Source organism: Notechis scutatus, chromosome 1, assembly GCF_049901735.1.
Source record: "Notechis scutatus isolate UNSWTSFEM ecotype Mainland chromosome 1, rNotScu1.2, whole genome shotgun sequence".
In the NCBI taxonomy this organism is placed as follows: domain Eukaryota; kingdom Metazoa; phylum Chordata; class Lepidosauria; order Squamata; family Elapidae; genus Notechis; species Notechis scutatus.
Window position 1 is genome coordinate 163,659,267 of NC_142009.1, and position 12,620 is coordinate 163,671,886.

The following is a 12,620-nucleotide window of genomic DNA, read 5'->3' on the forward strand; positions in this document are numbered from 1 at the left end:
TGTGGCAAACAAACAAACAAAACATGTAATATCATAAGCACTACTCTATTAAAACTAACTCAAATAGAAAAGATACTGATTCCTGGGCAAAATGCAAGGTAAGCAGGGTTGAGTTCATCACCCAAAGGACTGCATTCCACTGCTTCCAACAAGCGAAAACATTCTTTTATGTATCCAATTAGTGGACATCTTTAAAACAACCTCTTTTGCCTGACCATAATAGACAAACAAGTATCTTCACATTGGCATTACCTCAGATAAGCAGGCACCAATCATATAGTGGTTTGAATATCAAAACTATCAACACATCTAGCAACCCACAACATGCTATTTCTTGTGGGAATAAGCACCATTATGCAAAGTGCAAAAAAGGAGTAATAAAAATATATTGTTTTTACCATTAGGAATAAATGCTACAATTAAGGCTGATAACACCTGCATTGGCAGACCTTCTCTACATTGTAAAAATCCACCAGGCATGTGGGTAGAGGATTTTATCCTGTAAAACATTTGCAACCAATGTAGTTCTTTGTGCAATTTGAAAAAGCAAAAAAATATTCAGCACAGCCCTCCCCCGCTTTCAATGACTAGAACAATTCTCCAAACTGGCTCAATCCTCTTCACTTCTTTTCTCAAGCCTCTGAGGTTCGTCAATGAACTTCTTTATTTCCAATATTGTCAGTTTGCTCATCAAAGGTGGCTCATATACACCTTCAGACCAGTCAATCAGCTCCAGCAGAATGGATGCTCTGGCACTGATTAAAGGCTTTTTTCTTGCACATACAGAAACATCTCCTAGCACGTCATCATCTGCACTCCTGAAGCTAATGATCTTTTGCCCACCAGCTCTCCTTTCTTGAACATCATCTGAACACAAGAGTGTCTGTATTATCTTTTCACTGAAAGCATACTATGCTGAGCGCTGAATGGTTGGCAAAACAGCATCTACTACAGCCTTCTTTTGCAGCAACTTGCTGCAGCTGGAACAACACATGATGCAGGCCTTCAATCCAGAAATGTTTTACTTTGATGTTGAACTAGCAAGGTTAATACACACCAATTATTTATTCCACTATGATTCTTAAGTATTGGAGAGTTTTGCCTTTAAAGCCATGTTTTGAAACCCATATTTGACAAATCCTTTTTGCAGTTGTTAACCAGGGGAATTGCTCCTCTGAATTGTTTTATTTTCAGCATAATTTTAGTTGCGTCTATACAGCCATCGAAGAAGATGCATTCTATTTCGCTCTTCTTACAGAGCTCATCCCATTCTTGATCTAGGGACTTCATAATTTTTTCCTGGGCTCTCTTGAATTTATTGTGGTCAACTACAAGTTTCTTCTTCAGTGATCTTTGTCTTCTTCAGTGATCAAGCCAGCATCTACTAAGGCGGCTGTGGTAATAGCAGTAGTGGCATGTAGACCAATACTGTATCTTATGCTCTGCATAGGAACATTTGTTATTTCTAATCTGTTGTATTCTGTCTTTTCTTTTGAAGTAGAGGGCACATGTGTTTGTAAAGCATCTTCATAACTTCTCTCACATTCCTCTTAATCATCAGTGGTCTGTCCTTCATTTTCATCATAAGAGATACTTACTTCATTTGTTAGTATTGAAATGTCCGGAACACTTCTCTGCTTATGCTTAGCGAGCCTTTGTCTCTCATTGTCTTGCCGCTTTCGTCTTTTGACAAGTCGTTTCTGCTCAGACACACCTGGCAAACCAATCTAGTGTGATCCAAAAGAACCAATCTTGTCTAACCTTTAACAAAAGCAAATTCCTTCAATTGTATCTTTGCCTCCTTAGGGAAGGTGCAGTTATGTGCACTTCTTTTTTGCAGCCAGCAAGGCAGCCAAATTCGGCACACAGAACAATTTGACACTTGCAATTGAGGATGTCAAACAGTTTGTCAAATTTTACTGTGAACGTCTCTTTTGATATCTAGCTTTCCTCTACCAAGAGATATGTTTCTGGCTTGATCCCAGCTCTCTTAGAACTTGTTCAAAATTGTCACTTGTGAATTTACAACAGGGGTCACAACAGAACTGTTTCTTCATTCCCACTTTTCAAGTACTTTTGGATATATGTCTCTTGCAAGACTGGCTGCTGGGTAGTTTCTAACACCATCACTACTTTGTTCTCTTAACAGTAGGCCATATCTGAGGATGTCTCACAGTGATGGGAGTCCAGATGACAACAAATCTCTGCCAGTCCCAATTAGGTTGCTTATATGAGTGAATGTTCCCAGTCTTCTTTTTTTAGAAGCCATTACAGATCATTTATCACACTCACAGGAAATGAGGCCAACAGTATTAACCCTCTCAGACAAAATAACTTTTAACAAAAAGAAAGACAGCTGAACCTGTGAAATGAAACAAAAATGTTTAAAAGTGATATTTATGTAGTATTTACCAAGCACATCTAAATTATATTAAAGTAACCAAAATATATTTACAATACCCAAAGCAAGTCACAACTTTTGAGCGCTTGTAATGTTTAGATGTGCTTCGAAATTGAAAGCTGAACAATTTGACACACCCATGAGGTGTTTAGCTGGTTGGTATTTATTTTTGATGATTTCAAGAGTTTCTTTTATCGGGACTTGAGTGAATAGTGAAACCACGTCGAAACTTACAAGCAGATCTTCTTGCTCCACGTGTAGATCTTTGATCATTTCCAAGAAGTGGTATGAGTTTTGTACATGTGAAGCTGCTATTTCAGCATGGGGCTGTAGCTGTTTTGCTAAGTGTTTAGCTAGGTTTTGTAGTGGTGCTCCTCTGGAGCTGACTATGGGTCTAAGAGGTATGCCTTCTTTGTGTATTTTTGGGAGGCCGTATAGTTTGGGGCATCTGGAATATTTTTCTCTTGGGATGATCGTCTGTTGGATCTCTTTGCTCATGTGGCTGGTTATAATTTTCTTCTTGGTTAATTTTGGAACTAACAGAACACTTTGGAACTAACAGAACACTGCTTAACCAACACATATTTCATATACAAAGGACAAAGATACAAGCAAATTGAAGGAGCCCCTATGGGATCACCACTGTCACCCATCATTGCAAACCTGTTCATGGAAGAATTCGAATCCAGAGCCCTGGCTAATGCCACCCACAAACCCAAACTATGGTTAAAATACATCGATGACACATTCGTGATTTGGCCCCATGGAAAAGAAAACCTAAACAATTTCCTAACACACCTAAACAGCACACACCCCAAAATCAAGTTCACCATGGAAACGGAAACAAACAAACAACTACCATTCCTAGATGTACTAATCTACAAAAAAACAGATGGCACACTAGGACACACCATATACCAGAAGAAAACACACACCAACCGCTACCTCAACGCCCAATCCCACCACCACCCAGCACAGATAAACTCCGTGGCCAAAACACTAATTGCTAGAACCAAACGCCTGGCAGACAAGACACACATAAAGACTGAACTATGCACCCTGACTAAAGTACTGACAAGCAACGGCTTCCACAAAAGCAAAATCACTGGCTTGATCCACAAAAACACACTGAGACATAATGGAGACCTAGAAGATGAACAGACCTATGGAACAGCTGTCCTGCCCTACATAAGAGGTACTACAGACAAAATCAGTAAGATACTGCACAGGCATCACATCAAGACTGCCTTCAAAACAGACAGAAAAATAGCAACCATCCTAAGAAACTCCAAAGATAAAATTGACCTGGAAAACCTTGGCATATATGAAGTCCCCTGTGCATCATGCCCAGTCACATACATTGGACAGACCAATAGAATAATAAGTACCTGCCTGGATGAGCACAAAAATGCAGTAAAAAAGCTGGAACACACTTCCTCACTAGTCCAACACATGAAAGCCACAGGTCATAGCATCAACTTCAATGGCACCAAAACCCTAGCACTATAGAAAACCCCAGCCACAGAATTATCAGAGAAGCCATAGAGATTGAAAAAAGACCTGGAAGCATGAATAGAAGAGATGATTCCACCAGGCTGTCAATTATTTGGAAGCCTGCACTCACAAACAAAAAAATTTCCACACCACTAGCCAGGCAAACACCTGGGCACAAACAGATCCCCCCTGATACCTCCAGCTCAAACACACCCCAACCAGGCACCCAGATGAAACCTAGCTTCCTAACAAATGATAGCCATCCATTTACTTGGAGCCAAGCCGCACTAAAAGCCTCCAATACAGGAACACAATGTTGCCAGCCAATCAAGACACAAAAAAAGCCACAAAACAGACAGAAGATATTAGAAACACCAATCAAGCAGAACACAGCAAACTCCAAGACCAATAAACACAGACCAAGACTCCCAACCAATCAGGATGAAGAAAAAAACATTCTGGCACAGCAGTAGGCTAGCCCCAAATTTAAAACTGAAACAACTGTAAAAGTCTGACTCACAGACGAACACAATACAGAAGCCTGATGATGGCAGATGAGATTCTGCCGAAACGTTGCTACAACTTTAAAAGCACAACTATAATGACGTGGGAGAATACCCGAACAAAGCTGAATACTATATATATATATATATATATATATATATATATATATATATATATATATATATATATATTCATATTCTAAATCATTTATTTCAAATATATTAATCTATTCAATTAATTGTAGGAACTAATATTAATCTTTTTATTACCATAATTCATTTTAACTGTATTCTTCATTTTATTAAGTATAATTCATATTCTTATCATAACTTTCCATTTTCACATTTATTCCAATTATTTCTATATATGATTTAACAGTAATCCTTGAGGGGAAAAAAACAATTAAAAAAGAAATATCAGATCCAATCTTTTCACTTTAAAAATTTTCACTTTTATATATCACAATATATTACCTTGCAGAATCTCCTTTCCAATTCTTCATTTACTCATTATCTCTAAGTCTCCTAACTGTATAATTTTTTTCATTTTTATTCGCTTTCTATATCCCCTTATTTTTTGGTCCTTTCTCTTATTCCCCCTTTTCCTTTATTTTTTTCCCTCCATTTCTTTCTTACTCCATTTTGATCCCCCTCCCTCTCTTGAGCTTTCTTCTATAATCCCCTTTTCTGCTGTTTCCTTTTTCTTTGTTTGACTTTTCAAACAATTCCCTCTTTAGTTATCTCCTCAAACCTCCAGATTTTATTTTTCATTCTTTTTCCCCCTCGTTTTTAATGTTCGCTGTTCCATTTGTTAGTTAAGGCTTCTTCTTTGGTCAACTCCTCCCCTTCTGCTTCTCTTTGTTCTTCTTTGTTCTCCAACATCACCATTTCTAATTTATTTAAAACAATACTGCACAATTCCATTCTTTCATGTAACATTTCCTTTATATTTCTTTTTCCAATTTTATTTCCAAACAAAGTTCTGCCATTTTTGTGCTCTTCTTTTAATTTTTACTTATCCCTTTCTTTAATATTTAAGTCTAATCCAATTATCCAGTAATTAAATTCAACCAGCGTCTTTGGTGTTTATTTCCAAAAATCAATTTCTGTTAGTTCCTCTTTAAGTTTTTTCCAAGGTCACCAAATAATCCAATGTCCATAAGTTTCTATTTCTAAGTTCCTTCTATTAGATCCTTAATTTTTTCCAAAGTCACCAGGTAATTCCAGGGTAGTTTCTTTACACTTTTTTTTAATCTTTATTTTCACTTTTCAGGGTTTCTTTGTTATTGTAACAAAGTTCCTCTTATTTTGTATCAAGTTCCAGTTTTAAAAGAACCAAGACTTTTTAAAGAGTCATTGAAATTTTTCCTTTACCATCAGGTGGCGCTCTCTGTTATGTCCAAATTATACCCTTTCTTTCAACTTTCTTTTCCCTATTTAGGGCTTTTAAATTTCAATAATTCAGTAAATATTATTTCTTTTTAACACATTCAAGTTCAGCATTTAATTATGTCTGTTTGGTGTCAAAATCATATATTTATCCAATTTAAGCAAATATTTTCTTCTAGCTTCCTCCTTTTCAATTTAGCTCTTTTCAAAGTTCAAAGCCTCTTTCATTTGTTTCCACCTTTCTTTTCTCTCTCTCTGGTCACTGCTTTAGTCTTTCTTAAACATTTCTTTATATCTTAATTCCGGGGTACCGTAATATCCATATATTGTGCATGGTTTGCCTGGTCTCCACACTGTCCACTGCTTCACCGCTACAGCACAATCTTGTGTCCTGGTTCGCTTTCCATCTTCAGGGTGACCATTTTAGACCACCGTTACAGCCCGTCTTCGGAGGGAGTATACCTAGCCAGGGAGGGGAGATGCGGCTCCTCTCAACCCCACTGGTGGTCTCCCCCTTTTCCAGGGTGATTCTGGCTCCGTTCTGAGCCTCCAACGGGGAGAGCACGGATAGAAGCCGCGCACAATCATGGAATTCGATCCATCCACAATGGAAATGCCACCAGAAGTCTGCCAAAATTGTTCTTATCTCTGTTTGGGGCATATATGAATGCATGTGATTAAAATTTTGCTTTCTTTTCTTATTTTTAAGATTCGAATCCTTTAATTATTTAATTACTTCAAAACTTTCCAGGAAAGTGATTTGCAATATATAATTACTCTTTTTTTTCTTTTTCTTTTTCAAGATAGTATATATTCTTGACATAATTTTTCTCTTTTAATATGTTGACATTTTCTTGTTTTATGAATGTCTCTTGTAAAAAGATCAATGTTGGTTTTGTGTGTTTCAAGCTTGTTGGGGAAAAAATCTTGGGTTTGAATCTAGGCTGGGTAATTTTAAAGAACACACAGGACAAGTTGCATGGAGCAGAGTAGAGTTTATTTCAACAGTATATGGTGCAGTACAGCAATCAAAAAGAAGACTACACAGTCAGAATGCTATGAGTATTTATAGTAACAATACACCTTGATCGTGAGATGTTATTAGAAATATAAATTGAGGTGTACGTGTCAGGGAGACATGTGAAGACACTCTGCAGGGTATGTTTATCAAAGATGTCTAATCTCTTCCTTGGTGAGTTTTATTGGGGGTGGGGATGACATTGGAGAGCAACATTGTGATTTAGGAAATTTCCATATCTTTGAGGGGGATCTTGATTCCTGATTGATTTGGCAGCATTAGCTGGCTTCAGTTTTGGCACTTTGTCAGTTTCAGCCTCCATAAAATGAAGTGGCTTTAAGTGATTTTTATAAATTTGTATATGGGTAAGCCCCTCCATGTGGATAATTGTGGGGGAGGGACTTTTGTGTTCTGTTAAGATTGTGAGTTATTCTGGAAGTATACCACCAGAAAATATACCAGAAGGGTCACATAATCAAGACAGGTTGTCAAGTGCCAGGGAAATCAGGAAATTCAGGCAGTTCAAATGGTATAAAGATTTATTGCAAGTTTAAGCTCTCTACAAGAATCTAAACCACTAACAGTCAAAGCTAATTTGTGGTAGATAAAAGTCAATGGAATTCAAGGTGGGCTGGACTTAGATTCTTGTGGGCACGAAGAGACTCATGACTCACAAAACGCTTGACTCTTCCTCAGCCTGGTCATCTTCTACATAAGGTCTCAACTGAAATGCCAGACTAAGAGTATCCACAACCCATTAACATGATGAGCCAACAAAAAAAAGAATCCCTTACTGGATGTTGCCTGAGTTAACAAGGACCATGGCAGTTGGTGTCCCTGGGCAGCTGTCAAAAAGTGAGTTACGGGATTGGGGAAAGATCAGGTGAACCACTCCACAAAAATCCCCAAGAAAATGTTATGAAATGGGTCTCAAACATGTCAGATGGAGTGCCCAAAGACAGGACAACAGGAATTCTACTTGCAGAGGCAGCCAGTGGCAAAAGCAAATGTCTGTGTTGTACAGAAAAACATTGGCTAGTCACATGGAATATCAGAGAAATGAATTAGGGTAAATTAGGTATTGTTGAACAAGAGATGATCGGGTTTGAAATTGATCTCCTTGGTGTCAGTGAGCTACTGTGTTTAGATAATAGCCTTTTCCAGTCAGAGGATTTCATAGTCTATTATCCAGGGTATGATATCAGGAAAACAAATAGTCTTTATTATAAGCAGTAAACCTGGTGGAGTACTGGAAAGCTTCTCAACTATCAATGACTGAGTTATGACCATTAGAATTCATGCCAAGGCGCTCAACATCACAGTTATCCAAGTCTATGCCCCAATGACTGCAGCAACAGAGGTTGAAATAGAGGGCTTTTCTGCCATGGTCCAAGCAACTCTGAAACAAGTGCCAAAAAGACATTTGTTTACATTCTGGGAGATTTCAAAGCAAAAGTTGATAAACAAGCAGAGACAGGCATCACTGATCATTTTCAACTAGGTGAGAGTAACGATGCAGATGACAATCTCACATAATTTTGCCAAGAAAACTGATTTAGAATTATGAATACATGGTTCAAACAGCACAAGTGCTGCTTATACACTTGTACCTCAGCGAATGAGCTTCAACATAATCAGATAGACTATGTCTTATGCATTCATCAATGGCCCAGTTCAGTCCTTGCTGTTAAGACATATTCAAATGCTGATTGTGGCTCAGATCATGAATGTTAGTGGCAAAGATTAAAGTCAAACTATGCACTATCAAAAAGGCAGTGCTCCAAAGAAATTTGATGTCACCAAAATTCCTACCACATATATAATTGAGGTGAAAAATAGGTTTGAACTACTGGACATTGCTGAGAAAATGCCTGATAAACTGTGGCAGAAAATTCAATTGACTCTTATTGGAATTGCACACCAACACATACAAGAAGTGAGAGAAAAAGTGTAAGTGGCTCTCAGATGAAACCATCAAAATAATTGAGCAAAGACAAGCAGCCAGGCAGCAAACAAATGGGAAGAAGCAAGAAGATTGAATGCAGCTTTCCAAAGGGCAGGTGTAATGACTTTGCTCTGACCTATAGTGTGTGTTTTAGAAGTACTGGATAATTCTGCTCAATAACCAAAAGCCTCTTTTCTGATGTTCCTTAAGTTTGTATCTTATCACCGATGCTTTTAAATGTGTAAAAGTACAGAACAATTTTGATATCCAAACTCCCTATTCTATCAAAGTATTGGAAAGGAAGAATGTTTCACTTGTTATTTTAACAATTAATATTGCATATTTGTAATAAATATTTGCTTTAGCACATAAAGCATTAGTGTCTTTCTTTAGCTAAGAAACCTGCCTTGTCAATTGGCAAATGCCCAGCTTAGACTTGCAAGTAATCAGAATTCCTTACATCTGTTTTTCACTCTTGGTTCGTACTATCCTGTAACACTGCTCTATACTATTTATTCTAATAAACCATTCTGGCTGTTATAAGCTTTTATCCCTTATTTCATTCCAGATATTTAAAATCCAGAGAATAGATATCACCTAATTAGTTCTCAGGACATGTACTTTTTCCACAGTTTTTTTTTTTTGTTTTAGAAAAAGATTGATTTTTTAAAAATCTTACCTGAATGGTTTTGAGAACTCATTGCTAGCAGAATCTAATCTCTTTAATTAAGTATGACAAAGGCTGGCTTCCACATAGACAATAATATTGAAGAGCTTCAGTATTCCAGAACATAGAAATTATATCCAGGAAGCAGATTCATGGTCATTAGATAAACTCTCAGTCAGAAAAACATTTTATTCTGTAAAGCAATACAATCCAGAATAGTAGTAGATTGTTCCAGTTGTTTTCAAAATGTATACCTGTAAAAAAAAAAGTCTTATAAATGTGAATGCTTGCACAAAGAAATATTTGTATTTAAGAAGGAATGCCACAATAGACAAAGTATAAAGATGATACCTATAATCAGATAGAAAGTACCTGCATCTCATCCTATAAATTCTACTTTTCTTTTGCTTTTGCTCTTTCAAAATATGCCATACTTTAATTACTCTCCCTCAAAATAAGGAAGAGCAGCATTGAAAGGGCCTCCCACTAGCCAATAATTTATTTCAATGCTGTATTTTTTTTGTATTTTGTTACATTTCTTCCTGTTCAAAACAAAACAAATTATAATTAAATGCCTAGCCTTCCTTAATCTGTAACCTTCAGATTATTATTATCACTAGTCACCAAAATACCAAATTGAAGAAAATAGTTTTTCTAAGGTAATATTTTGAAGAAAACTATTTGTCCTGGGGAAAAAAAGTTATTTTAGGTTTTATTTAACATTAATTATTGGCATAATGATATGGCAGTACATACACATCAACTAGATAATGGCTTCACACATTAATTACACTGTGCCACTGTGCATTGCTCTTCCACAAAGTACATACTAGTTACCACACAAACATCCCTGTGATGCAGACATTTTAAAAAGTATTCTTCTAGTTAACTCTGTACCTTCAGATTTCATAGTCTCATAGAGATAGAATTACAAAAAGAACCACAAAAGGAACATAAAATCAAATGGAATTAATAAAACATAAGCTGAATTTAATAAAGAAGAACTATCACAAAAAATTAAAAGTGCTAAACAAAATTTCTTTGAAAATGCAAATAAATCAGGAAGATGGTTGGCATACAAATTGAAAAAGGAGAAAGAAACAAAATTGATAGACCAATTAATGGATGATGAAGGAATTCTTCACCATCAAAATGATAAAAAGAAAATGATTCAAAATTACTACAAAAAACTACATGATCACGAGACAATTTCAGAAGATAAAAGAAAACAATATTTAGAAAAAGTGGAATTACCTAAAGTACCTGAAACAGTGAAAGCAATGTTAGGTGAACGAATAACAATGATGGAACTAACAAAAGTGATTAAGAGACCAAAGAATGGCAAAACACCAGGTCTGGATGGACAACGAGCAGAACTATACAAAGACTTACAAAATATTTTAAGTATTCCAGTGTTGGAAGTGTTCAATGAACTATTATTAGAAGCGAAAGTACCAAACTCATGGATGGAAACATATATTACTCTCATGATGAAAGAAGACTCAGACCTACAACAGATAAAAAATCTACAAGCCGATATCTTTATTGAATGCTGATTATAAAATATTTGCTTCAATAATTGCAGAAAGACTGACTTCCGGCGAGGCCTTTCTTGCGGACAGACCAGAGACTGCAATCGTGCACGGCTTTGATCCATGTTCTCGCGTCGGAGGGCCCCAAGCATCTGCTTTTGGGGCCAGAACCACCCTGTAGGGGTGGTGAAGAAGGGGGAGACTGCCAGCTGGGTTGAGGGGAGCCGCATCTCCCCTCCCTGGCTAGGCATACTTCTCTCAGAAGACGGGCTGTAGTGGTGGTCAAATATGGCCACCCTGAAGAGAAAGAGCTAACCGGGACAAAGGTTGTGCTGGAGCGATGAAGAAGAGGACAGCATGAAAACTGGGCTAACCAGGCACAATATCTGGACAAACAGGTACCCCGGAATTAAGATTCTAAGAAACTTAAGAAAGATAGTAAAAGCAGTGGCCAGAGGAAGGGGGGGGGGAGGAATTGACAGGTGAAAGTGAGTTTGAAAGGAGGAAGCCAGAAGAAAATACCTATTCAAATTGGATAAATATATGGTTTTGGCACTAAATAAGCATAAAGCTGAACTTGAGCATGTCAAAAAAAACAATAACAGTAACATTGAATCTTTGAAATTTAAAAGTCCTAAATAGAGAAGGGGGTGGGGAAAGGGCGGAATTTGGATATAACAGAGAGTGCCAGCTAGTGGTAAAGTAAAATTTTTGTGACTCTTTATAAAAATGCCTGGCTCTTTTTTTTTTTTTTTTTAAACAAGTTTTATTTTCAAGACAAACAATACATAGATACACATAAAACAAAACATAAAAGCATAAAAAATCTCTTATCTGAAAGTTGCTTAGTCCCGGGTTAAAACTCTTGGTACAGACACAAATTCAAATTCATATTCATTTTACATACCATTTCATATCTTATTAACATTTTCAGTTTTCTATATGTCTTCTCCTCTCCTTTAAATTTTCTCAATTTTATTTTATTTTATTTATCTCCTCTCAATTCATATCATAATATTTATTATTCTTTGTCTGTTCTATTCCAGCCAGCCCTTTATTTTCCTTTTTTTAAAAAAAGAAAAAACTTCTCCTGTACACTATATGGAGTATGATGCCTTTATCTCTTTCCCCTACATTTATAATACTTAATGTAAAACACATGACATATATTGGGATTCTGTCTGGTACATTCTAAAATTATACTATATTATCAAAAATAATACAAATCTATTCATTAGTATTAATATTCATTCATATCTTAAACATTTAACTCATTACTTTTCAATTAAATCACATACTTTTATGGGAGCCCTATTTTCCATAGTTTATTTCATTAAAAAGTACCTCCTTCTTCTACTTCAATTCTCATTTCACAAGAAATTTCGCTAGTATACCATATTCTAATCATTGATATTAACAATCATTTATATCTTAAACATTTTATCCATTTCAATTAAATATCATGCCTTTATGGGAACACTTATGCTTTTCAAAGATTACCCCCCCCCCCCACATCACAATCTTAAATCATGTTTCGTTACAGTACTCCCTTTTCTTAACCAAAAATTTCACTAATTTATGTTAAATATTTTATCACATTTTAGGTTACATATTGTTTCTAATTTTCTATGTTTACTTCTAAATACGAGTATAAAAATGCAGTCTTATGTA

General features: G+C 36.2%; 1 protein-coding gene across 4 annotated transcripts in view; it reads right to left on the reverse strand.

The window, feature by feature from the left end:
* Nucleotides 1–12,620, reverse strand: part of HDAC4 (histone deacetylase 4) — a 200,868-nt gene that overhangs the window by 160,255 nt on the left and 27,993 nt on the right. For 3 of the 4 annotated variants that reach the window (XM_087949352.1, XM_087949355.1, XM_087949353.1), the window contains exon 2: nucleotides 9,430–9,671. The exons of the other annotated variant lie outside the window; for it this stretch is intronic. In XM_087949352.1, coding sequence (XP_087805478.1) covers nucleotides 9,430–9,451 — 22 coding nt within the window. In that variant the 5' untranslated portion in view covers nucleotides 9,452–9,671. The remainder of the gene's footprint in view (nucleotides 1–9,429; nucleotides 9,672–12,620) is intronic. 4 annotated transcript variants of the gene reach the window in all.